Raw genomic sequence first — 24658 nt, 5'->3', positions numbered from 1 at the left:
CATACAGTCATAGAAAATTTACAACACATCTTTTACTAACAGTTTGAGGAGATGGATGTACCTGCGCTGCGTCTGTTCCTCACAAGTTTTTCCAACTGAGGCTGCGAGCCCTCTTAAGCGGCGCTGTATCTCCGCCGTGCTGGGGTGGTTTTTTTTTTGCTTGCAACAAAGTTTAAGAGGCAGAGAGAGAGACAAAAAAAATAATCAGAGGGCGCTCGGTCAGCTCCAGCGTGAGCGCGGGCACCGGCGGGGCCGCGCCTTCCTCCCACCACCCCCCCACAACAATCAGAAGGCAGGGCGCGCGCCCCGCGCACGCGCACCCTAAATTCGTGCACGCGGAATCCCTGAGCGGAGAGAGCGGAGGATTTGCGGCTCTCCTACAATAAGAGCCCGTAATCCAGGGGACCACGCAGCAAGCAGTTTGCAGCTCTCGCCTTCTCCCCTCACACCCCCCCTCCCCCCTGCAGTCATGGCTGAGGTGGGAGAAGGAGAAGACGAAATTCAGTTCTTAAGAACTGTAAGTACCCCATTATTATTTTCATTTCCCTCACCTTACATAAAATAATTATTATTTCCACCCCCGCGCGAAACGGCACCTACTCGCGTGGATTTATTTTAGCCGCATTTGAATCAATGGGTATTAGACTTGCACTGCACTTATTGATGCGCTGACACCGGCTACATGCTGTTAGCGGTGCTTTTGTATGAAATTATTCTCTCAGTAAATGGGAAGCTTTTACTGTCTGCTGCATTTCTTGGAGGGGAAAATATTACTGGGGCGAAAATGAATTGGCGCCCGTTAAAGAACCTTTCTCTCCCAGTGCAGATTATGTGACAAGTGAATGTGTTAATAATTTGATCGAAGTGAGTGGCGGGAGTTAGTATTGATGTATTTTATTTTAACCTTCTTCCACCCCCACCCCCCCCCCCCCCAAACACTGCGAGGTTAGTGGAAGAGTTAGTGGGATGCTGTTATCCCATTCTGGTGGCTGTCAGGGAATGCGCGCGGTTATCTGGGCTGTGTCAGATGGACAGAGGTAAGGTTTAGGTTTGGTGCCCAGTATTGCTCTAATGAGCATGTTTCATGCTGCAGACACGCATACAGTCACCGTGCTGCTGATGATTGCTCAGTTCATAAGCAATGCAGTTGCCTGGTATTGCTGTAAACATCTGTCTTGCAAACCAGTTGTAACAAGCGCTCTATCTCATGCTTGGGCTCTTTTGCTCGTCTTGTGCTTTACACGGGCCGGTGCAGTTAATTTTCACAGAACATATACTGGCAAAACAGAAGGGTCATTGTATCGATGAAATTAACTGTAGCCTGTTCGCTCAAAGATTGTGCAAAACCAATGATCCAATTAATGTGTAGCGTCAGAGTGAGTGCCATTGAAGATCAAACATCGAGTCATCGGCGTCTCCGGGTCATCTTTAGTGATTTATAATGGGCATTTACAAAGTTTCTGAGCGGCGGTTCGAATAACGAACATATATAAGTATTAAACCAAGCATGATCCGAATGCCGACGGGTGACATACTGAACTAGAAGTTTAGTGATCTACTGTACATATAAAGCAATGTTAACGCTGCACTGCTTGTCATCTGTTGGGCTACACAAACATCAGACAAGCCTGTGTTGTGTTAGCTAATGAAGATTTTGGCGAGGAATGCTGAACTTGGGTGAAATGACCTTGAACAAAAACACATTGTAAATAAAACCTTATTTCCTTATTATCTGTGGTGTCTGTTTGTAATATTTAATGTCAGCTGCTCAGACTAAAAAATCGTATGCAATATGAATATCCCATTGTTTTATTTGGAACAACATAGCTATTAGCACTATTTTAGCAAGTGAGGCTGGAATCTGATATCAATGTACACCTATGAGATTCTACTAATCTATAAATCATGCAAATAAATGAACACAGACCACTATAGTGTGCTGAAAACTTAAAATGTGGAACTTAAAGTCAGGTATCAAAATTTATTAAGCTGGCTGTAGAAGTTAATTCTCTATATTAACCAAGTGTAAAACGCTTTTTAAAATGTGGAGCTATAAAAGGTCTGTACAGCCAAATCTGGGTAAATTTGGCCATCTTGGTCTCGCACGACATCAAATCTGCAAGTGTTCAGTCCAGTTATGATAACCCAGTTACAATAATATTACAATAATAACATGCATGCAATACAAATAAACATATTCTAAGTTTAAAAAAAACATACCCGATTTTTGTAGATTAATCATCACCAATAAAAGATATAATGAATGGCTATTATTTTTTGCCCCTAGAGAATATCAGCCTGCAAAATGGAGTAAACTCATTCTCTTAATTTTACTTTTTACCATTGACCTTGGAGCCACACTGATGGCATCTGCTTTTGTACACAACCTGGTGTGTATAGATCCCTTTTGTTGAGCAACTTTTCCCACCATGTTCACCAAACAATGTGCACGGAACCCATTGCTGTATTCTTCTTGGAGCTCCTCCATGAAATGTTTCTTTGCAGACACATAGAACATAGAATATTACAGCGCAGTACAGGCCCTTCGGCCCTCGATGTTGCGCCGACCTGTGAAACCATCTGACCGACACTATTACATTTTCATCCATATGTCTATTCAATGACCACTTAAATGCCCTTAAAGTTGGCGAGTCTACTACTGTTGCAGGCAGGGCGTTCCACGCCCCTACTACTCTCTGAGTAAAGAAACTACCTCTGACATCTGTCCTATATCTATCACCCCTCAACTTAAAGCTATGTCCCCTTGTGTTTGCCATCACCATCCGAGGAAAAAGACTCTCACTATCCACCCTATCTAACCCTCTGATTATCTTATATGTCTCTATTAAGTCACCTCTAATTTAATTTAATTTAACACATTCTAATTTAATATGGAACCATGTCTAGAATTTCAGGACAGGATGCTGCACATATATCACCAAAAAAACACACCCTTTTTGAGGCATTCCTTTTTGGTAAACTGGGTAAGGAATCAAGAACCTGAGACACGGTGTGTAGGCGGGGCGGGGGGGTGGGGTGGTGGTTATAGCAATTAAACTATTGAGCAGCTCTAGGTGATTATGAGCAGCACAGGTACAAGTGAACAATACTGATCATTCCCTAATTGATCACTGTTGCATTGCTTCTTTCTTCTATGTCATGGTTTGTTGAAAAGATTAATTTCTATCTTAGGATAGAGGCTGTTCTCTCTTCTTTAAGTTTTAAAATGAAAAGCAGGCGATGAACCAGATTTTCCTCTGGATTTATGCCTGTTTTCAGGTGGTTTTGACTGGGCAGGTGTGGGAATTGTGGTGGGGAGCCATTGTGTCAATCCTCTGATATCTAAAGACGCTTTGGGATTTTCTGTTTCTAGCATGCCAACATTCCATTTCTATCATTAGCAATGTTAGTGCTACTAAGGAGGTGGGGCCGAGAAGGGGCAAGAGTTCAAACTGAATGGGCTATTTTTCCCAATGCAATCAATGTGATTGACTGCACTAGGTGATGAGAGAGACTTAACATAAATTTTAAAAGTTTCTTTTCCCAGCTGGCTTAGCAGGCCATCCTGTGCGGTAGCAAGAGCCACAGTTATTTTTATAACCCTGCTTGAGGTGATTCCCCAAGAGAAAATACTAACAGCGCTGGGAGACCATCCTAGATATGTAAGCCAGCCTGACTCTAGGTGCGTATCATTCCCGAACATGCTTTGAGGAGGAACCCCAGTCGCAGAGGAAAATCTAAGCCAAAGTGTGCAGAAAGGAACAAATGCCTTTTGTTCAAAAATCAGTAAAGATATCCATACTTTGATGGCACTGGCAAAAGGTATACAAGGTTGACAGGTGAAGAACAAATTTCTTGGTGGTGATTCAGCAATTTTGAATTAATGCCTTTTTTTATTCCTTCATGGGATGTGGGCGTCACTGGCAAGGCCAGCATTTGTTGTCCATCCCTAATTGCCCTTGAGTAGGTGTTTTCTTGAACTGCTGCAGTCCATCTGGTGTAGGTACACCCACAGTGCTGTTAGGGAGGGAGTTCCAGGATTTAGATGCAGTGACAGTGAAGGAACGGCGATATATTTCCAAGTCAGGATGGTGTGTGACTTGAAGGGGAACTTGCAAGTGGTGGTGTTCCCATGTGTCTCCTGTCCTTGTCCTTCTAGGTGGAAGAGGTCACAGTTTAAAAGGTGCTGATGAAGGAGGCATGGTGAGTTACTGCAGTGCATATTGTATATGGTATACTCTAATGCCACTGTGCGTCAGTGGTGGAGGGAGTGAATGTTGAAGGTGGTGGATGGGGTGCTGATCAAGTGGGCTGCTTTATTCTGGATGGTGTCAAGTTTCCTGAGTGTTTTTGGAGCTGCACTCATCCAGGCAAGTGGAGAGTATTCCATCATACTCCTGACTTGTGCCTTTGGTAGTCAGGAGGTGGGTTATTTGCCACAGAATTCCCAGTCTCTGAGATGCTTTTGTAGCCACAGTATTTATGTGGCTGCTGCAGTTCAGTTTCAGTTTATGACGGTTAAGCAATTGCTCCATTATAAGGTGTAATTTAGTATTATCATCATTGTCATGGGGTAAAATATCCTTGTTGCATTCAAGTAACAAATAACCTGGATATTTCATCTTCAAGAAAATATGCTTGAACTTCAAAGGAGACAACACCCTTAGAATCACTCCTCAGCATCTTCAGCCATCTATTCAGCCAGCCACCCTCATGTATGGTGGCAGCAGAAACGCCAAATAAATAATTTTTCATATGTATCATCTAATAATGTGTTTTTAAGAAGCTGCAAAAGGGAAGCTATAACAACTCCAGGCACTATCTTCATTTTAATTAGTCAACCCAGTTTATATATATTGCAAGTTTAATTATTGTATTTTTCTATCTGGACAATCATTTTGTTTCTGTATGACATTTTATCTGTATAAATAAAACTCTAGGCTGATAGATTTATCTTGTATGCAGTGCACCACTAATGCACTTTTCCACTTCTGAGTTGGTCAGAGAACATGGTGGGCATCCCATATGTTCTGCAGTAAGTAATTTGCCACATAGGGTCATTTACAGTTCAGAGAGCTAAGAATATGGAATCGGTAATGTAATCATAGAATGAGAAAAATTATCGGTAAAAGCACAAACTAATGCACATGGTATTGTGTCTTCATTTAAATAACATTGTTTTAATTGCTTTTTTATCATTTAAAAATGTGAGATCTCATATTGCTTGGAGAGGGAACAACTGACAAGTTATCATTGGTGCTGCAATCCATTAGAGGTTAGTGTCAATGGAGGTGAATTTGTTATGTTTGAAGCAAACTGTAGAGCAGTGGGAGGAAAGAATGTTAGGGAAGCTAAACAGAGCAGTGAATGAGTGAGAGAAAGACGTAAAGAAAGACAAATGAATGTACAAGAGGGAAAAAAGGAAGCACACAGTTACTGGCAAGTAAGTAACTGTCACATCATCAGTGAGTGAGAGACATTTGACACACCATTGTTAATATATGATCAATATGTTGAATGTTTAAATGGCAGTGTTGCATTAAATCCCACTTGTGTGGTCGAACAAAAATGAAGGAACTGTTTCCAAAAAATTGTCTCTCACCAGTATCGTGAACAGAATATTGTGTGGCAAAACGTACAGACCTCTGTGATAAATTGTATGGCAGTTATTAGCAGGCAGCAACCAAATATATGTACATAATTCTTTTAGTATTCAACATTTCAAATTAACACTAGCTGGTAGAAGACTGGTAGTGTAGAATCTTTCTTTTGCATACTACCATATGTCCCAGAGCTGAAAACATGAATATTCAAAGAAAAGAGCCTGCAATATATAGCAGTTTATTTTTTTTTTACAATAAATTGGAGTTTTAAAATCATTGATATTTAATTCTAGTGTTTAGTCTGTGAATTTGGAAGCTTCGTAATATTGAATTTGGCCTGTTTTCTTTCTATAATATTTATTGCATGCATCTACAGATTGCTCTTATTTTAACACCTCTTCTGGGTAAAATATTCATGTGATAAGAACTGTCTGTGTGCTGCAATTGCAGCGATAAGAGTGACTTAGCTGTAATCTGGTTACATAGCATTGCATTCCTAAAATGTACTTAAAGGACAACTTGCGCTGATAATGGACATAAATATCCCGAATGTAAATTTGCCACCCAATTTCATATCGGAAGTGTCTTTATAGATTGCACTTCGAGTCAAACTATCAGTGATGATGATGGATCTGTGGATGTGCTTACAGATGTGTTCCTGCTCTCTGAAGGAGGACAATATTGGGGGAGGAGAGATTGAACTTTTATATGTCTCATGCAAAAACTTTGAACTTATGCAGTGCCTTTCACGTCCTCAAGATTTTTATTTATTTAGAGATACAGCACTGAAACAGGCCCTTCGGCCCACCGAGTCTGTGCCGACCAACAACCACCCATTTATACTAACCCTCCAGTAATCTCATATTCCCTACCACCTACCTACACTAGGGGCAATTTACAATGGCCAATTTACCTATCACCTGCAAGTCTTTGGCTGTGGGAGGAAACCGGAGCACCCGGCGAAAACCCACACGGTCACAGGGAGAACTTGCAAACTCCACGCAGGCAGTACCCAGAATCGAACCTGGGTCCCTGGAACTGTGAGGCTGCGGTGCTAACCACTGCGCCACCCTGCTAACCACTGCGCCGCCCTGCTAACCACTGCGCCGCCCTGCTAACCACTGCGCCACTATCCCAAAACACTTCACACCAAATGAAGTATTGTCACTGTTCTAACATGGGAAATGCGGCAGCCAATTTGCACACATTGGGCTGAATTTTACTAGTGCGCCGCAGTTCCCTGCACTCTAAAAGCGGTGAGCATCCCATGCGGATGCGCCGTCCCTGAGCCCCCGCGATATTACACTTGGGGGCTCATTTAAATAGAGGGGGTGGATTGTTCCCATTGACCCTCAATCCCTTCCCACCATCCCATTAGCCAGTAAAGATCGTTTACTCCATTCCTCCACCCCTCCCACCCTTAAAATTCTATTCCTCCCCCCTCCCCACCAGCTTCTCGCCTCGGAACTCCGTATGGAGATCCAAAGGCGCGCGGCGTATGAATGGCATTGGTAAAATCGGCGTGGGACAGCTGCCGCCTGCAGGTAATGTTCATTTACATCTTTTTATTGTCAATTTAAATATTAAGATGAAGGGCCCGCCGCCAGGTGGCGGGGGTGGGGAGCTGCACTGAGGTTCCCCCGCCGCCGGAAATATGCGGCGGGTCCTTCTCAATGTCGCGGGTCATGGTGGGGCTCTCCCCGCTGCATTTTACCGGCCCCCGCACCGCGACCTGCATCGTCGAGAGGCCGATAAAATTCAGCCCATTGTTTGTATGTGATTGTGAGTAGATAATCTGTTTAAGTGATAACATTGGGCAGGACACTGGAGGAACTCCCTTACACTTCTTCAAATGGCATCTTTTACATCCACTTGAGAGGCCTTGGTTTAATTATCTCATCTGAAAGATGAAGAGTCAGTCTAGATTATATGCTCAAGTCTGTGGAGTGGGACTCGAACCCTAACTCAGAGGTATGAGTCCTACAAACTAAGCCTCAGCTAACACCCTGAAAGACATATACACTATTGTTACTTTTTGCAACTGATGTTAAATCCTATTTTCTAGTAAGTATAATCTGAAATTTCTGTAACAATGTGAACTAATTGTTGCAAACTGTTGCGTTCTGTCTTAATTAGTCGTCTTTCCTGTAATATGGAGCCCAAAACCAGCACTCCAGCAATGGTCTGACTAAGGTTTTATGTAGATTCCCCATTATGTCTTCATTTTTATATTCTGCACTTCTTGCCATATAACCCCTTATTCTATTAGCTTTTTTTTTAATGGCCTTAGCCATTTGAAGTGCTGCTTTAATATGTTGTGAACCTGAATCCCAAAATCCCTCTGTTGTTTCACATCATCCAACCTGTCCCAATTCAAAGTATAACTTTACATTTGTAACCAAAATGTACTACCTCACATCTGTTGATGTTGAATTTCATCTGCCACTTTTTTGCCGATTCCACCATTTTATCAGTATTCTCTTTTCTCTTCCCTTGATCCTCAAAATTATTTACTATGTCTTCTATTTCAGTATCATCTGCAAATTTGGAAACTATTCCATCTAGCTGTATCTGCACAAAGTTGATATACACGATGAATGGAACTGGTCCCAGAACAGGGCACCCTGGGCCACCTCTACCTATTTCCAACCACTCTGAGAAACTGTACTTCACTCCTTCTCTGTTCTTTCCCTTCTAACCAATTTTAATTCAATTTTCTATCTTCCCCTAATTCCACAACTTTTAATTTTCTTGCTGGTCTCTTGTGTGGTATCTTGTTAAAGGCTCTCTCACAGTCCATGCGCACTGCATCTACCCAGACACCATATATGTCACTTCCTCAAAGAATTCATCTGGTTTGTCAATTCTGAAATCTGTGTTGGCTGCTTCTACTTTCTTTTCTTCATTTTATTTCGAGATACAGCACTGAAACAGGCCTTTCGGCCCACCAAGTCTGTGCCGACCAACAACCACCCATTTATACTAACCCTACAGTAATCCCATATTCCCTACCACCTATCTACACTAGGGGCAATTTACAACAGCCAATTTACCTATCACCTGCAAGTCTTTGGCTGTGGGAGGAAACCGGAGCACCCGGCGAAAACCCACGCGGTCACAGGGAGAACTTGCAAACTCCACACAGGCAGTACCCAGAATAGAACCCGGGTCCTTGGAGCTGTGAGGCTGCGGTGCTAAGCACTGCGCCACTGTGCCGCCCATCTCCGATATTTAGTAATTTCATATTTAATTAAAGATTCTACACATTGCCAAAGGTGAAGAAATTCATTGAAGGAAAGATGAGGTTAGCTCCTTTAGAACCTAGACCTAAATTGCATCCAGAACATGTGAAGTCAGTGACATAATACAAAGAGCCAATATTAGGCAGTAAGGTGTATGCAAGAAATAGTCAAAAAATTTGGACAAATGCTGGCACACTGGATGAGTCTCTTTCTCAATTCTATTAATGAATAATTAGATAAGACCAACATCCCAAGTCGATTACAAATTACATAAGAACATGAGAAATAGAAGCCGGAGTAGGCCATTTAGCCCCTTGAGCCTGCTCCGCCATTCAATAAGATCATGGCTGATCTGATTGTGGCCTTAGCTCCACTTTCCTGCCACCACCCTCCCAACCCTCTAAAAGAAAAAATTCCTCCTAATCTCCGTCTTAAAAGGGAGATCACTTAATTTGAAACTGTGTCCCTTAGTTCTAGATTCCCCCATGGGGGGAACCATATTCTCAACATCTACCCTGCCAAGTCCCCTTAGAATCTTATACGTTTCAATAAGATCACCTCTCAATCTTCTAAACTCAAGTTTTGCATTTGAGTTACGTGTTATCTGCTGGTCATTGGTTGGTAGATACTTCATTGATGAGCCTTGTTTGATGCCACCAAAAACCATCTATTGATAGCCAAAAGGCTTTTGACATGCTTGATGCTCAGATGTGCTGTGGGAGGTGAGCTGGGACAAATGAAATTTGTGACTGTCAGTATTATCAACAATCTAAATCTGTTTTGGGGCCATCCAGATCATTAATGTGCCCAAACTGAGTGGCTGCTCTGAAGATTTTTAGCAGCCAGGGATACGGGTTCCACAGTTTGTACTTTTATCCTGCTCATGGAATATGCATAAATCCCAAACTGAGTTTATTAAAAATCTGAGATGTTGTTACTGTCAAAATGTTGTGTTGCAGCTATCGATTGGTGAATGCTGATGTAGAAATCATTGTTACAGTCTCCACAGTATCTAATGACCTTCTCTCAGTTATATCGGCTCTAATAAGTCAACAGCAGCTCAGCAGAATAGTTCACCAGTGCAACAAACCTTGATGTGCTGAGGTGGATTACTAGTGGGTAGTGCCAGAGCATCTGATTGTTCTCTTCTTTTAAAGAAAGTATTTACTGGACAGCGTAGACTCATGGATTTTGTTTGGAAGACATATACTGAAGATCAGTCCCCTATACAAGTTCCATTCCAGGCACAGATGAGGCTGATGTGGACGCGCTATTGCGTGACTGCTCTGAAAATAATGACCATCTGAAGGAACTAGAAATATTCAAGACTGCAGAGCGAAAACACTTCATGAGTAAAATGGTTGGCTGATTTTTATTTCCCCTATACCAAGTTAGCAAGGTGATAATGGTGACATGGTTTCCATGTATTCTGTTCTTTATATTGTGGCTTTGGTTGTGAGATTATTAAAACGTTGGCCTGTATTTGTGTGTGTAGGGAGGAATGTTCTCAGAACTCCTTTTATATGTCAAATAATGAGGTTTAAATTGTCGAGGATCTCGAGATCTGAACTCATTTGGCCACTAAATACATAACCTGTTGTTGCCAAATGCCGTTTAATCTGGGGCAGGATTCCTAATGAGGTAGTTAGAAAACAAAGGTAATGTTTTTGCAATATTCTGTTTTGACTTTATAAATTGCAATGGATTATAATATAAATATTTATGAATAAGCACTTGTTCCTTTGCTAGTATGAGATGTTATTGGCGACTAAGCAAACTGTTCATAAAAACTTTGCTGATTTGCTAAAATTCATTTGGACAGTTTCTCCACAAATGCTGATTTACAGAATTTTAATGGGAAAAATTCTACCCACAATGTATTTTAGTATAACAGCAAAACCTTTTAAAATAGACCATAGTCCTCTACAAGTAGCCCAAAGGACCTTAGGAAAGGTTGGGCAGATGTTTCATTCTTCTGGACAATTGGTTTTGGATTGTTTTTTCAGAAGCCAATTCGCCTTCAATGTATTCCTTTCTGAATAAATGTAAAAGTAGTTATACCAAGGCACTGAAATCACTGTAACATTTAGATTTTAATAAATAATTTTAATGAATAATTTAATGTTAATTGAGGCCCATACAGATATTGAACAACACCTGCCTGTATTTTTTTAAGGTTAGGATGTAGAAGAAGATGACTACTTAATATATAGTTGGCGATCAACAGGTGGCTTAGGAGGGAAGTTAATCATAGTATCACACTTATGACAAATGCAACGATGAAAAGTTATGGACTAAATCTGAAGAGCTATAAAAATTGACTTTGCCTTTTTAAGAAAATGGACAATGCTGCAAAAGATGGCCGCATGTGTTTTCGAACATTGCCACACTGTCTGTTTAGAACGAAGAATACCTTCAAAGCTAAGACGTGTCAGTTGCACCCATCGTAAACCTATCCTGAAACATTCCTGACTTGAATGGGTTCTACTCAAACAAAGAAGGTATGAAGTGAAAACATCATAACTGGATTATTCTCATCCTGGGCTATTGTGTGATCACCATGGGGGAAGAGACCAGAGCATCTCCTACCAGAAGATGATGTGACAAACTTTTCACCTTAAAAAGGCAGCCCTTGAAGAGAGAGAGAGAGAGAGACACCCAGAAAGAAGCATCACCCAACAACTTGTCCAGCTAAGGGCTGGGAGAAGATCCAGCAAAACATAAGGTAGGTGTTCTGCTGTAAAATTCCACATTTTTGACTTATGCAGCAGTGAAATTGGAAGTGATCCTCTGTCTACAAACTGAACTTTCAACCAAGAGAGAAATCTACAAACACTTCAGGCCTGCAACCAACGAGAACTTGACTTCTGAGAGAATTCAAGAGGTTTACCCTGAACCCGAAAACCGTACCTCACCCGAAAACCACTTACCCCTTTTCCTCTTTATCTGTCTCCTGTGAGTGTATGTGGGTGCGAGTGAATGTGTGAGTGGCTGCAATTGCGACAATTTTGAATAAAGCGTATTGCTCAATAAATAATTGATCTTCATTTTAAACCTACAGGAAAATCTGTCACTGTCTGTTTATTTGACACATAAACCACCAATGGGTTAAATCCAAATAACAAAAAGCAGTTGCTGTAGTCAGGTGGGAGTTGAACAGTGGGAATCACTCGCACCCCTTGCCACTTGGCCGTAACAATAGACTAAACGCACATGCACATCAGACATTGTGGGTTTGATAGGTTGAGGGGCCTTACCTTGTTCTGATTATTCTTAAGTTTTTTTCTTATTAATTTCAATTGGATAGGATAGTAAATGTTATGCTATATTGTAAATATTGACCTTTTGAAAAGTTTACAAAGTAATTTTAGACCCCCATAAGGTGGTGCCACATTGCTGAAAATAACATTGATACTGTGTTCTTTTTCAATAACTTGATATCTCTCATCATAAATAAAATTTATGCATCTACAGTGCCCTTATTGCAGCGCACCTCAAAAACCAATATGGGAACAAAAAATCATGACTCATTCAAATAATTGCTATTAATTCAAATATCCCATTGACTAAGTGCAAATCAATCAAAAAACAGTTTCATTCACTGGACGGGTAGGGAAAGCTGTAAAAAGAAACTATCAATTGGCACGATTTTGCAGTCAGCAGTGAAGGAATGGTAGTCACTGTTTACCTTGAAAAAAGTTGCTCACACGGTTTGAGCGGGTTTTTCAGTGCAGATTCCCTCTTTTCGAATGTCAGTTTGAATTTGGCACCCTCTCCAGGGGATCTGTGGTGTCTGCAAATAGGGCAAGCAGCAGGCAGGATGATCAGCCAATCAAATTGAAGAATACTCACAGATGGCAAAGCTGGGAGTAAAAGATAAATTATATTTAAATCATTATGCAGAAAACAAAATAAGGTTTGAGACATACATCTGGGATTAAGGGAGAAACTTGAATACAAAAACACAGAACTTTAATTAATATTTTTTAAAAATCTGCAGCATTTTTTCTGAGGGCATGAGACTCCACATTTGTAAAATTATTTTTTCAGGGTTACAGAGGTTGTTCAGAAGTAGTTTAATTTAATTATTTTAATTATGCACTAATAGTAATATAATTATGTATTTAATTATTTAATTTAACTCAAATAAATTCAGTTATTCCTGATTGAACAAGGCTTAAGTTTTTCATCTTTAGTGCAATAATAATGGGTAATTAGTTTACGTTCATGCCTTAATAGCACTTTGTGCAGATTCCATCAGTGAAGACTGCAACAGTGCATCCTATGGAGGAGTGTGTTATTTCTGACAGCAGCTTCTGGATTTCTGTGTTTAACTGCGCATGTGTGAATACTAGGAGTTGCTGTCAGTGTTGCGCAGTAATAATGGTGAGCACTGACAGCCTCACTTTTGTTAGTAGTGTAAAATTCAGGCCAATATCAATTAATCATGTCACTCATTTTTTCAAAGTTAACTTACTTCTTAGTGCATGAAATGATAAAGTGACAAATTAAGTCACTCAGTTTGTTTGAAGTCCTTTGAGCGTCCATATCATTTTCTCATATATCCACATACATTCATTGATTTATAATACATATTTCTGAAAAGTAAAGCAATGGATGTAGAAAGCCATTGTACGCCCTTCCCCCTGCTGAGATTATGAGCACTGCTTTGTGCCCATATAGAGTAATGTATCAAGAATGTGCATGTCAAACCACAGATACAGTACTTTGAATCAGAACATATAACTTGCATCATTTAATAATAACTAGTTTGCGATGAAAACGTTTACTCAAAGAAATTAAACAAAAGTCACTTTTCTGGTCAAGCTTATGTTAATAAAAATAAAGTGAATTTATCTGATGCACTTAATGCACATTTCAAATTAAATTATTTGAAGTTGTTCTACTCGCAAAAGTAATTTAGCTTCTCAATTTCTGTAAAGTACTTTTTTACTTAATTCCATAAATATTATCATCTACTGAGGGTCTTTTCTCAAATTATGTATGAATTGTAACTTGCAAAAGTTACTGAATTGTATTTAGAAAATCACATATTCAGTTTTATCCTTCAACGATACACTTGAAATAGATTTTGAATATGTATTCAAGTGGCGGTTGGGAGAAATGCAGAAGCAGTTTGGGAAAGGCTATTACAACAACAACAACAACAACATGCATTATATCGCACCTTTACCATAGTAAAACGTTCCAAGGCCCTTAAGAGGAATGCTATCAAACAATATTTGACACCGAGCCACATAAGGAGATATTAGGACAGGTGAGCAAGAGCTTGGTTAAAGAGGTAGGTTTTAAGGAGCATCTTAAAAGAGGAGAGAGAGATGGAGAGGCTTCGGGAGGAAATTCTGAGTCTAGTCCAAGGCAACTGAAGGCATAACTAATGGAGGAGTGATTAAAATCAGTGATGTGCAAGAGGTCAAAATTGGAGGAGTGCAGAGATCTCAGAAGGTTGTAGAGCTGGAGGAGGTTACAGGGACAGGGAGGGGCGATGTCAGGGAGGATTTGAAAGAAAGGATGAAATTGAGGTATTGCTGGACTGAGAGCTAATGTAGGTCAGCGACCACAGGGGTGATGGATGAACAGGACTTGATGTGAGTTAGGATACAGATGGCAGAGTTTTGGATGAGCTCAAGTTCATGGAGCTGAGAGGCCGGCAGGAGAGCATTAGAATAGTTAGGTCTAGATGTAACAAAGGCATGGATGCGAGTTTCAGCAGCAGATGAGCCGAGGCAGGGATGGAGGTAGATGATATGGGGGTGGAAATAGGTGTTTTGGTGATGGAATAGATATGTAGTCGGAAGCTCATCTCAGGGTCAAATATGACACCAAGGTTGTGAACGGTTTGGCTCCGCCTCAGACAGTTGCCAGGGAGAAGGATGGAGTCAGTGGCTAGGGGATGGAATTTGTGGTGGGAACTGAATATAATGGCTATGGATTTCCAAATATATAGTTGGAGGAAATTTCTCCTCATTCAGGACTGGAATGTTGGACAAGCACTTGGCAAATCAGAGTCACTGGAGAGTTCGAGAGAGATGGTGGTGAGGCAGAGTTGGATGTTGTCAAAAAACATACTGCAATTTTATAGATGAAAATACTAGAAATAGCTATATTAAAATAAGGGGCTGAATTTTACACCCCCGCCCCCAAAGAGCGAGACGGTGACTGGGGATGGCGTAAAATGGAGTGGAAGGCTCTGGTATCCTTTCCAGACCGGCTGCCGCCTCCGCTGCCACTTTATGTAGCGTGGCGGCGACGAGAAAAGGCCCTCCTGCCCCAGGCCAGTCAAGGCCCCTAAGTGGCCACTTAACGGCGTTTGCCTGCCTCTAAGGGGATTTTACCCATGACCAGTCAGGTGGCTGAGGCCTGAGAGAAGCCGTCTGACAAAAGCAGGCCCTGTGCCCGATGGAGGGCCACCCCCGCTGCCCCAACCACCTCCAACATCCAACACTCACCCCCCTCTCCCTCCCAATCGATCACCCTGGTCTCTCCAGGGCCCAACCGATCACCCCCGGCGAGGCAACCAAAAGTTACCTTTGTTCCGGGCTCCTCGACATTTTCTTCTTCAAGCTGGGCTGTAGACCCAGCAGTGGCCACCGCCCGTGATGGCGCTGCTGGAAAGTCAGCTCCCGGCCCGCTGATTGGCCGGCAGCTCTATTAGGTGGGACTTCCTACCTCAAGCGGGTGGAAGTCCCGCCTCACACCAAATAAAACCCGGTGACCCACAAAATATGGGTTGGATCCCCAGGCGAGGGGGAAAGCAGGTTCACCACTGACTTTTCAGTCGGCGGCTGGCTTCCGTCCGTCCAGGGTTGAATCCTGGTCAAGGAGTTCTGGCTTGACTGATCAGCAGGTAAAATCTTCCCAGAGGTATAAATATTTCATGAGCTAGGTTTCCACAATACCCATCTGGGTAAATGTATTACAAAATAATATTATTGTAAAGCAGATTTTCAGCATCTAATTTATAACAAAGTTCAAATCATGCATAAGTGAATCAGAATAAATTCAGTGTTTTTTAAATTTGAGTCAAGATAGGTCAATGTGTCCTAACAAGTAAAGTAGCTTTTTTTTTTAGTAATTTCAATGTCTTATAAGGTATTTAATCAAATCAGTGTTATTTTGAATTATAATCAAAACATGACATCCCACACAGAACCACATACGATGCTTCAAACCTGATTAGTTCATTGGAAAGTTTGCAACAAAACTAGCTTTATGTACACCATGAAGGAATCCCAGTGGGTTTTCAGATGCCGTCAGATTTCTGCATTTTCTGTATTTGTTAATTTACTGCTGTGATATTTCAAAAAAATACTTTCTCCGTTGATGGACTTTTTCTTTGGGTGACTGCTATTGTTTTTTGGAAGTCTGAACAAAAGGTCTTTGGGAGTGTGTTGTTTCCAGGGATTCTCTCACACAGTAGATATACATTAATGTACAGTATCATGTCCATAATCTGAGGAAAAATCAATCATTTTTATTTTTAGATCAATGATTTCAAATACTGCATTTATTAAATATTTCCTCATGGTTCTGATTATATATCTGATGGAAATCTGAAAGTGAATTGACAAGAATAGTTTGCAGATTGTTGCTGTTGGGACTGTGGGATTATCAGAATGTAGAATGTAACTTGCTGGTGCTGAATAAACTAGCTTGTAAGCTAGACAGGTTACCTTGGACATCAGGAAAAACCTCACTGAATCTTGTTTTTAGAAGCTTTATCATCCTGTGCGCAAAATTGGGCCTAACCAAACCCTCTACAAATTTAAAGCAAAATCCAGCTTAATGACAATGCCTGTCATCACCAGAGAGAGAAGGGGCGTTCACCCCTGCTTAGCTGAGGTTAATATCAGGGTTCACGGAATCAAGGGTGTTCGCCTCCTGCCTACCCGCCTCTGCCCCATCCACAGAGATGATGGGCAGAATTTAATGGGTCCCCCAGAGATGGGCTAGGAGATGGGGGAGGGGGAGGGAGAGGGAGGGTGGCCCCAAAGAATTCCGAAGAGAGGCACGGGGCGGTGGGCCCATCACCTTCCTGTCACACCGCGATAAAGTTGGGGGTGGGAAAGGCCGGACAGCCTTCCCGCTCAGAAGCCACTTGAGGCTCTTGTGGCGAATTAAGGGCCTCCTCCCGCCACTGCTGGAATTAAGCCAGCGGCAGGGGGACCTTTGCCAAATGGGGAGGTAGCCCAGTAAAACAAGGCAGCCTCCCTGTGGGCTTGGGAGTGGGGTTCCTCTGTGGGCAATCTGTGGCCCACGGAGTGCCCCCAGCAGCAAAGGCCACACTTTTGTTAACAACCCCCCTCACGCCCCCATCCACCCTCATCGCCCACACTCCCTGTTGTATTTGCCTTTAAGAGTGATGTCCCTTTAAGATCTTTGTATCTTCTTCTTCTTCGTCGGCCTCCTTGTCTCGAGAAACAATGGGTAAGCACCTGGAGGTGGTCAGTGGTTTGTGAAGCAGCGCCTGGAGTGGCTATAAAGGCCAATTCTAGAGTGACAGACTCTTCCACAGGCGCTGCAGATAAAATTGGTTGTCAGGGCTGTTACACAGTTGGTTCTCCCCTTGCGCTTCTGTTTTTTTCCCTGCCAACAGCTAAGTCTCTTCGACTCGCCACACTTTAGCCCCGCCTTTAGGGCTGCCCCCCAGCGCTGGCGATCACTGGCAACTGACTCCCACGACTTGTGATCAATGTCACACGATTTCATGTCGTGTTTGCAGACGTCTTTAAAGCGGAGACATGGACGGCCGGTGGGTCTGGTACCAGTGACGAGCTCGCTGTACAATGTGGCCTTGGGGATCCTGCCATCTTCCATGCGGCTCACATGGCCAAGCCATCTCAAGTGCCGCTGACTCAGTAGTGTGTATAAGCTGGGGATGTTGGCCGCCTCGAGGACTTCTGTGTTGGAGATACAGTCCTGCCACCTGATGCCAAGGATTCTCCGGAGGCAGCGAAGATGGAATGAATTGAGACGTCGCTCTTGGCTGACATACGTTGTCCAGGCCTCGCTGCCGAGAGCAAGGTACTGAGTACACAGGCTTGATACACTTGGACTTTTGTGTTCCGTGTCAGTGCGCTATTTTCCCACACTCTCTTGGCCAGTCTGGACATAGCAGTGGAAGCCTTTCTCATGCGCTTGTTGATGTTTGCATTGAGAGACAGGTTACTGGTGATAGTTGAGCCTCGGTAGGTGAACTCTTGAGCCACTTCCAGAGCGTGGTCGCCAATATTGATGGATGGGGCATTTCTGACATCCTGTCCCATGATTTTCGTTTTCTTGAGGCTGATGGTTAGGCCAAATTTGTTGCAGGCAGCCGCAATCCTGTCAATGAGACTCTGCAGACACTCTTCAGTGTGAGATGTTAATGCAACATCGACAGCAAAGAGGAGTTCCCTGATGAGGACTTTCCGTAATTTGTTCTTCGCTCTTAAACGGGCAAGGTTGAACAACTTGCCACCTGATCTAGTGTGGAGGAAAATTCCTTCTTCTGAAGACTTGAACGCATGTGAGAGCAGCAGGGAGAAGAAGATCCCAAACAGTGTAGGTGCGAGAACACAGCCCTGTTTGACGCCACTCAGGATAGGAAAGGAGTCTGATGAGGCGCCGCGATGCTGAATTGTGCCTTTCATATTGTCATGGAATGAGGTGATGATACTTTGTAGCTTTGGTGGACATCTGATCTTTTCTAGTAGTATGAAGAGACCACGTCTGCTGACAAGGTCAAAGGCTTTGGTGAGATCAATGAAAGCAACGTAGAGGGGCATCTGTTGTTCGCGGCATTTCTCCTGTAGCTGGCGAAGGGAGAACAGCATGTCAATGGTGGATCTTTCTGCTCGAAAGCCACACTGTGTCTCAGGGTAGGCACGCTCAGCCAGCTTCTGGAGCCTGTTTAAAGTGACTCGAGTGAAGACTTTCCCCACTATGCTAAGCAGGGAGATTCCATGGTAGTTGTTGCAGTCACCACGGTCACCCTTGTTCTTATAGAGGGTGATGATATTGGCATTGCGCATGTCCTGTGGTACTGCTCCCTCATCCCAGCACAGGCATAGCAGTTCGTAGAGTGCTGAAAGTATAGCAGGCTTGGCACTCTTGATAATTTCAGGGGTAATGCCGCCCTTCCCAGGGGCTTTTCCGCTGGCTAGAGAATCAATGGCATCACTGGGTTCCAATTTTGTTGGCTGTACGTCCAGTTCATCCATGACTGGCAGAGACTGGGCTGCATTGAGGGCGGTCTCAGTGACAACATTTTTCCTGGAGATCTTTGTATGCTCGTGAGCTAAGTACCAGGATGCAGTCATGTGACCACAAGCCAGCGTCACACTGCAACTGTACCACCTAGAGTAAAGTTCTGTAAATAGTTAGCTCTGTACTGTGTAATAGTTTATCTGTAATAAACCTGTTAGAGATCTTCAACCAACTGAACCCCTACCCATCTCATTTATGTTGCGTCAGACTACGGCACAGTGGCGCAGTGGTTAGCACCGCAGCCTCACAGCTCCAGCGACCCGGGTTCAATTCTGGGTACTGCCTGTGTGGAGTTTGCAAGTTCTCCCTGTGTCTGCGTGGGTTTTCTCCGGGTGCTCCGGTTTCCTCCCACAAGCCAAAAGACTTGCAGGTTGGTAGGTAAATTGGCCATTATGAATTGCCACTAGTATAGGTAGGTGGTAGGGAAATATAGGGACAGGTGGGGATGTGGTAGGAATATGGGATTAGTGTAGGATTAGTATATATGGGTGGTTGATGGTCGGCACAGACTCGGTGGGCTGAAGGGCCTGTTTCAGTGCTGTATCTCTAAACTAAACTAAAACTCCCCATCACCCCCCATCCCCACATTGCTGGGGGCTGCCGGACTGGCCCTGGTGACCCTGCCTCACTTAGCTTCTCTCTGGGTCTCCAGCGCTGGGCCTGCTCCCAGGCTTGCTGTTGTACTGGCAGTGGCCACCACTCCTGATACTACTGAACTGCCGGCCCTCTGATTGGCTGGCAGCTCTTGGAAGCGGGATCCCCATCCTTAAGGAGACGGAGATCCTGGTGCCGGGCACTTAAGTGCCTGAGCACTGTTGAATGCAGCGGGGGGTAGTTGGGGGATCCAAAAGGCTGTGGTGGGGTTCCCAGTGCCTTTTCGGCCCAGCGCCGGGAGCCCTGCTGGCATGACTAAATCTAGCCCAATATTCCAGAATCCTCCTTACTGAAAGTTTGCCAGTCTCAACCCTCCACTATTGAGGTGGTGTCTCTCCTTTGCTGCCCTGTCTCCATCCCCTCACTAGCTCACCTCTCTCCCCTCCCCCTTCTCTTCTCCCCGTTCTCCTCCTCTTCCCTGTCTCCTCTTTTCTTTCCCCCTCACCTCCCCATCTTCTCCCCTCATCGTATCTTTCATTTGCCCATCTCCCATTCCATCTTTCCTTTGCCCATCTCCCATTCCCCCTCTTCCTCTTCACACCCCCCCCCCCCACTCCTCTCTCTGCACCTTTCCTGTTCCCCCACTTTGGTGCACTTATCTCCCATTCTCTAATCCTGCCTGGCCCAGTTACTGCACTTGATCGTGCTGTGTGCAATGCCACGGGAGGTCAACTAATATTTTCTGTTTTTAATCATGCAGTCTGCGACCGTACACTATTGCACTCAGTGGTGGATCTGAAGTAAGGAGAACAAGCCACATGGTTTCCTACTATTGTAAACATAGCAGTTGTCACCATAGAAAATGGCATTATTGCTGCAGTGTTGCCAACATCCTGATTCTCAAAAGAAGCCCTGACGTAGCGCCTGAGACTCCTTGGCTCTGTTTCAGTACCACTTCAAGACTCCCACATGGATGCTGCATCAGGGCTCCCTTTAATTCTCATGAGTCTTGGCAACATTGTTACTGAATTATAATGGCAATTTGTTTCCGAATCAATTTTGTAGAAACTGAAGTGTCTGGTCGTGTAATTGTCTAAAAATCAACAATGCAGTGTGCCATACACAGGCATAATAACTATGCCATTATAGATAATAGGTTCAAATTCCACATTTATATCTCTGTAGCTTGTCATTGGTTCCATTGTTCTTTATGAAGTGGATTCCTCTGCATTTAGGTCATGCTTCCACAAAAGACAGAAGGACATTCTAAGATAAGCTTGAGTGAGGATATCCTGATTATATGTGCCTGCCTTACAATGCCATTCATTTTCTTCTCCTTTCTCCATTGAGTCCCACTTTTACCTGAGCCCATCTGCAGATACACAGGACCCGAATGAACCTCTCTTCCCTCAATACCACTCCTAACACTGATAGTTGTGATTATGACTACGGATACTATAGACAGGAAATTGTATTCCTGGGCCACCTGCTCTATTAGCAGCCAGACTCACGTAGGAATCGGTCTGAGGGAAGAGCAGTCTGGTCTGAGCTGATTCACGTCAACAAACACTAGCATGCAGACCGGGTATCCAACACATTGACTGTCAAGTGTGAAATACTGATGTTTGTCATATACACTAATTGATAGTCACAGGAGAATGCTGTGAGAAATGGGATAAATGTCACACTGGTGCAGTAGTGGGTACTTTCTTGAGGCTACGGTTCAGTAGAGCAGTGGGAGCTTTTTTCTGCATATGTCTGTTACTGTACTCTAAATATGTTACTGGATTAATAATCCAAAGGCCTGGACCACTAATCTGGAGATGAGTGTTCAAGTTCTACCGTAGTAGTTTGTGAATTGAACTCAGATAACGAAATAAATCTGGAATAAAAAGCCAGTATCAGTAATGGTAACCATGAAGATATTGGATTGTTTTAACAGCTCAGCTGGTTCACTAGTATCCTTTAGAGAAGGAAACCTGCTGTCCTTACCTGGTCTGGCCTTTCTGTGACTCTAGACCCTTAGGTTGACCCTTAATTGCCTAGCAAGTCACTAAGGCAACTCACCGTCACCTTCTCAAGTATAGTTAGGGCTGAGCACTAAATGCTGGACATAATAGTGATGCCCACATCCCATGAATGAATTAAATCAAATTTGACCTTGGAATGCTTGGAGCTGACACTGAAATGTGAAGAGTTCTACTCATCAGCACCAGTATTCCTCACCTCGATGAGCTTAAATATATACTTTTTTAAATATTAAGTTTCAAGATGTTTCTGGACAGACTTTTCTCACAGCAAAGCACACTGTTATTGTCCAGTGTGACATGTTAATTCAGTCCAGCAGCTTCTGAATTATTTCTTCCGCAACCCTCATTCTATTTCTGTTTGTTTTGGCGGATTTCTGTTACATCCAGGTTTCAAACTCATAGATTAAGGTTTCAAACTGTACGGAGTGCAGCTTGTTCAATTCGCAATTCTTGGGCCTCATTGCATTTGAATTCAAAAACTGGCTTCATTTTATACCCTGGGTATACCTGTACACAAAACTGTCAGAGTTACAGGTGGAAATGCATTTTCATTCATGCAAAAGAACTCTTCTTTGGCCACATTTTTAATGATTCCTTATGTTTTTTAATGTTGACATCTTATCAAGATATTAACAATACAGTGTGTCACACACCTGCATAATAACTACCACTTTGCAGACTAAAATTGTATCTTCAGTATCCATCTCTTCAGCTTGTCATTAGTTCTATTGGGTTTCAAGAATGAATTCCATTGCATTTAGATCTCAGCTTTCACAAAAGATTTCATGTGTTTCTCATTGGAATATCTGCCCTGATTCTCTATATTCTAATCACTGTGAAGTGAGACATAGAGAAGTGGTACTCAAGGTAGTTAACCATGAATATGCAGTGACAATTTTTAAATACTAAATATGTGATTCAGTATAGAATAGAAATTAGAGTTGGGGGATACATACGTAATTAAGATAAAGAAAATTAGTAGAATTTAAGAAGTGAGATTTAATTCTTCTGCATTTTTATTGCATAATGAGTCATAGCGTTATACAGCACAGAAACAGGCCCTTCAGCCCATCCTGTCTGTGCTGGCCATCAAGCACCTATCTATCCTAATCCCATTTTCCAGCACTTGGCCCGTAGCCTTGTATGCTATGGCGTTTCAAGTGCTCATCTAAATACTGCTTAAATGTTGTGAGGGTTCTTGCCTCTCCCACCCCTTCAGATAGTGTGTGCCAGATTCCAACCACCCTTTGGGTGAAAAAAGTTTTCCTCAAATCCTGCCCCTTACCTTAAATCTGTGCCCCCTGGTTATTGACCCCCTCTGCTAAGGGAAAAAGTTTCTTCCTAACTATCCTATCAATGCCCCTCATAATTTTGTATATCTTAATCAGGTCCCCCCTCAGCCTTCTCTGCTCTAAGGAAAACAACCCTAGCCTATCCAGTTTCTTTTCATAGTTGAAATGCTCCAGCCCAGGCAACATCCTGGTGAATCTCCTCTGCATCCTCTCCAGTGCAATCACATCCTTCCTATAGTGTGGTGACCAGAACTGTACACAGTACTGCAGCTGTGGCCGAACTAGCATTTTATACAGCTCCATCATAACCTCCCTGCTCTTATATTCTATGACTCGGCTAATAAAGGCAAGTATCCCATATGTCTTCCTAACCACCTTATCATAGGATACTCAGGAGAGAGTAATGCAATATGATTGTATTCCACTACTCAGAGTACCAGTAGCAGTAGAGGAGCACCTCCCAGGCTTTGCTATACATGATTTTCCAGACATTTAAATTAATAGCTAAGTGACTGAATTTCCAATATGTCCTTCAGGTGGGTGAAGCTCCCCACTGGTAGAGCAAAGTCAGAAAATTATCCCATATGTGTACAGACTACAAATTTCTAGTATCCCATCCAAGTAACATTTCTTTTCAAGTAAATCCCTCCAATTAGAAAATTCCTAGTAATTTAAAAATAATCAATATTTGAAGTATGATCTATGCTTTATGACATCATATGTTTACTGTGGATGATCACAGATTTAACGAATATGATAATAGCAGCCTGACCATCCATCTGATTGTTGTTTGTGAGATATGGTTGTGTGAACAATGGCTACCAAATTTGTCAACATAACAATAGACATTGCACTCCTAACCAATTCATTCTTTATGAAGTATTTGAGGCATTTTTGGGAGACATGAGATGCTATATGTATATGTCATAGAATCACACATTACAGAAGAAGGCAATTTTGCCCATTGTGCTTGCGGCTCTCTGAAAGAGCTATCAGTTAGAATGACTACTGTGCTCCCTCTCTGCAAAATTTTCCTTTTTAAGTACTTATCCAAATTCCTTTTGAAAGTTACTATGGAATCTGCTTCCACCACCCTTTCAGGCTACGCATTCCAGGATCTAACCACTTGCTGAATTGTTTTCTTTCCAATTAGAACTTTTCTAACATTAATTTTTGAATTTTAATACTGTGTACCATCTACAAGATGCACTGCAGCTACTCACCAAAGCTCCTTCGACAGCACCTTCCAAACCCGCGACCTCTACCACCTAGAAGGACAAGGGCAGCAGATGCATGGGAACACCACCACCTGTAAGTTCCCCTCCAAATCACACACCATCCTGACTTGGAACTATATCGCCGTTCCTTCACTGTTGCTGGGTCAAAATCCTGGAACTCCCTTCCTAACAGCACTGTGGGTACCTACCCCAAATGGACTGCAGCGGTTCAAGAAGGCAGCTCACCACCACCTTCTCAAGGGCAATAAATGCTGGCGTAGCCAGCGACGTTCACATCCCATGAACAAATAAAAAAAAAACTTAATATAGTATGTCAAAATAGTTTGATCAGGTTGCTAGCTAGAAACTACTTGTGTCAAAAATCAGCATTTCCATTTGTGTTGCTCTTCA

The 24658-nt window shown here is 42.7% G+C and overlaps 1 protein-coding gene across 1 annotated transcript in view; it reads left to right on the top strand.

Moving 5' to 3' along the window:
* The first annotated feature begins 447 nt into the window (after positions 1-447).
* Positions 448-24658, top strand: part of ryr2a (ryanodine receptor 2a (cardiac)) — a 707940-nt gene continuing 683729 nt past the window's right edge. The window contains exon 1 of the mRNA XM_068045285.1: positions 448-517. Coding sequence (XP_067901386.1) covers positions 470-517 — 48 coding nt within the window. The 5' untranslated portion in view covers positions 448-469. The remainder of the gene's footprint in view (positions 518-24658) is intronic.

The sequence above is a fragment of the Heterodontus francisci genome, chromosome 13, assembly GCF_036365525.1.
Source record: "Heterodontus francisci isolate sHetFra1 chromosome 13, sHetFra1.hap1, whole genome shotgun sequence".
In the NCBI taxonomy this organism is placed as follows: Eukaryota; Metazoa; Chordata; class Chondrichthyes; order Heterodontiformes; family Heterodontidae; genus Heterodontus; species Heterodontus francisci.
The sequence above is the reverse complement of the archived record's forward strand: the minus strand, read 5'-3'. Positions and strand labels throughout refer to the sequence as shown.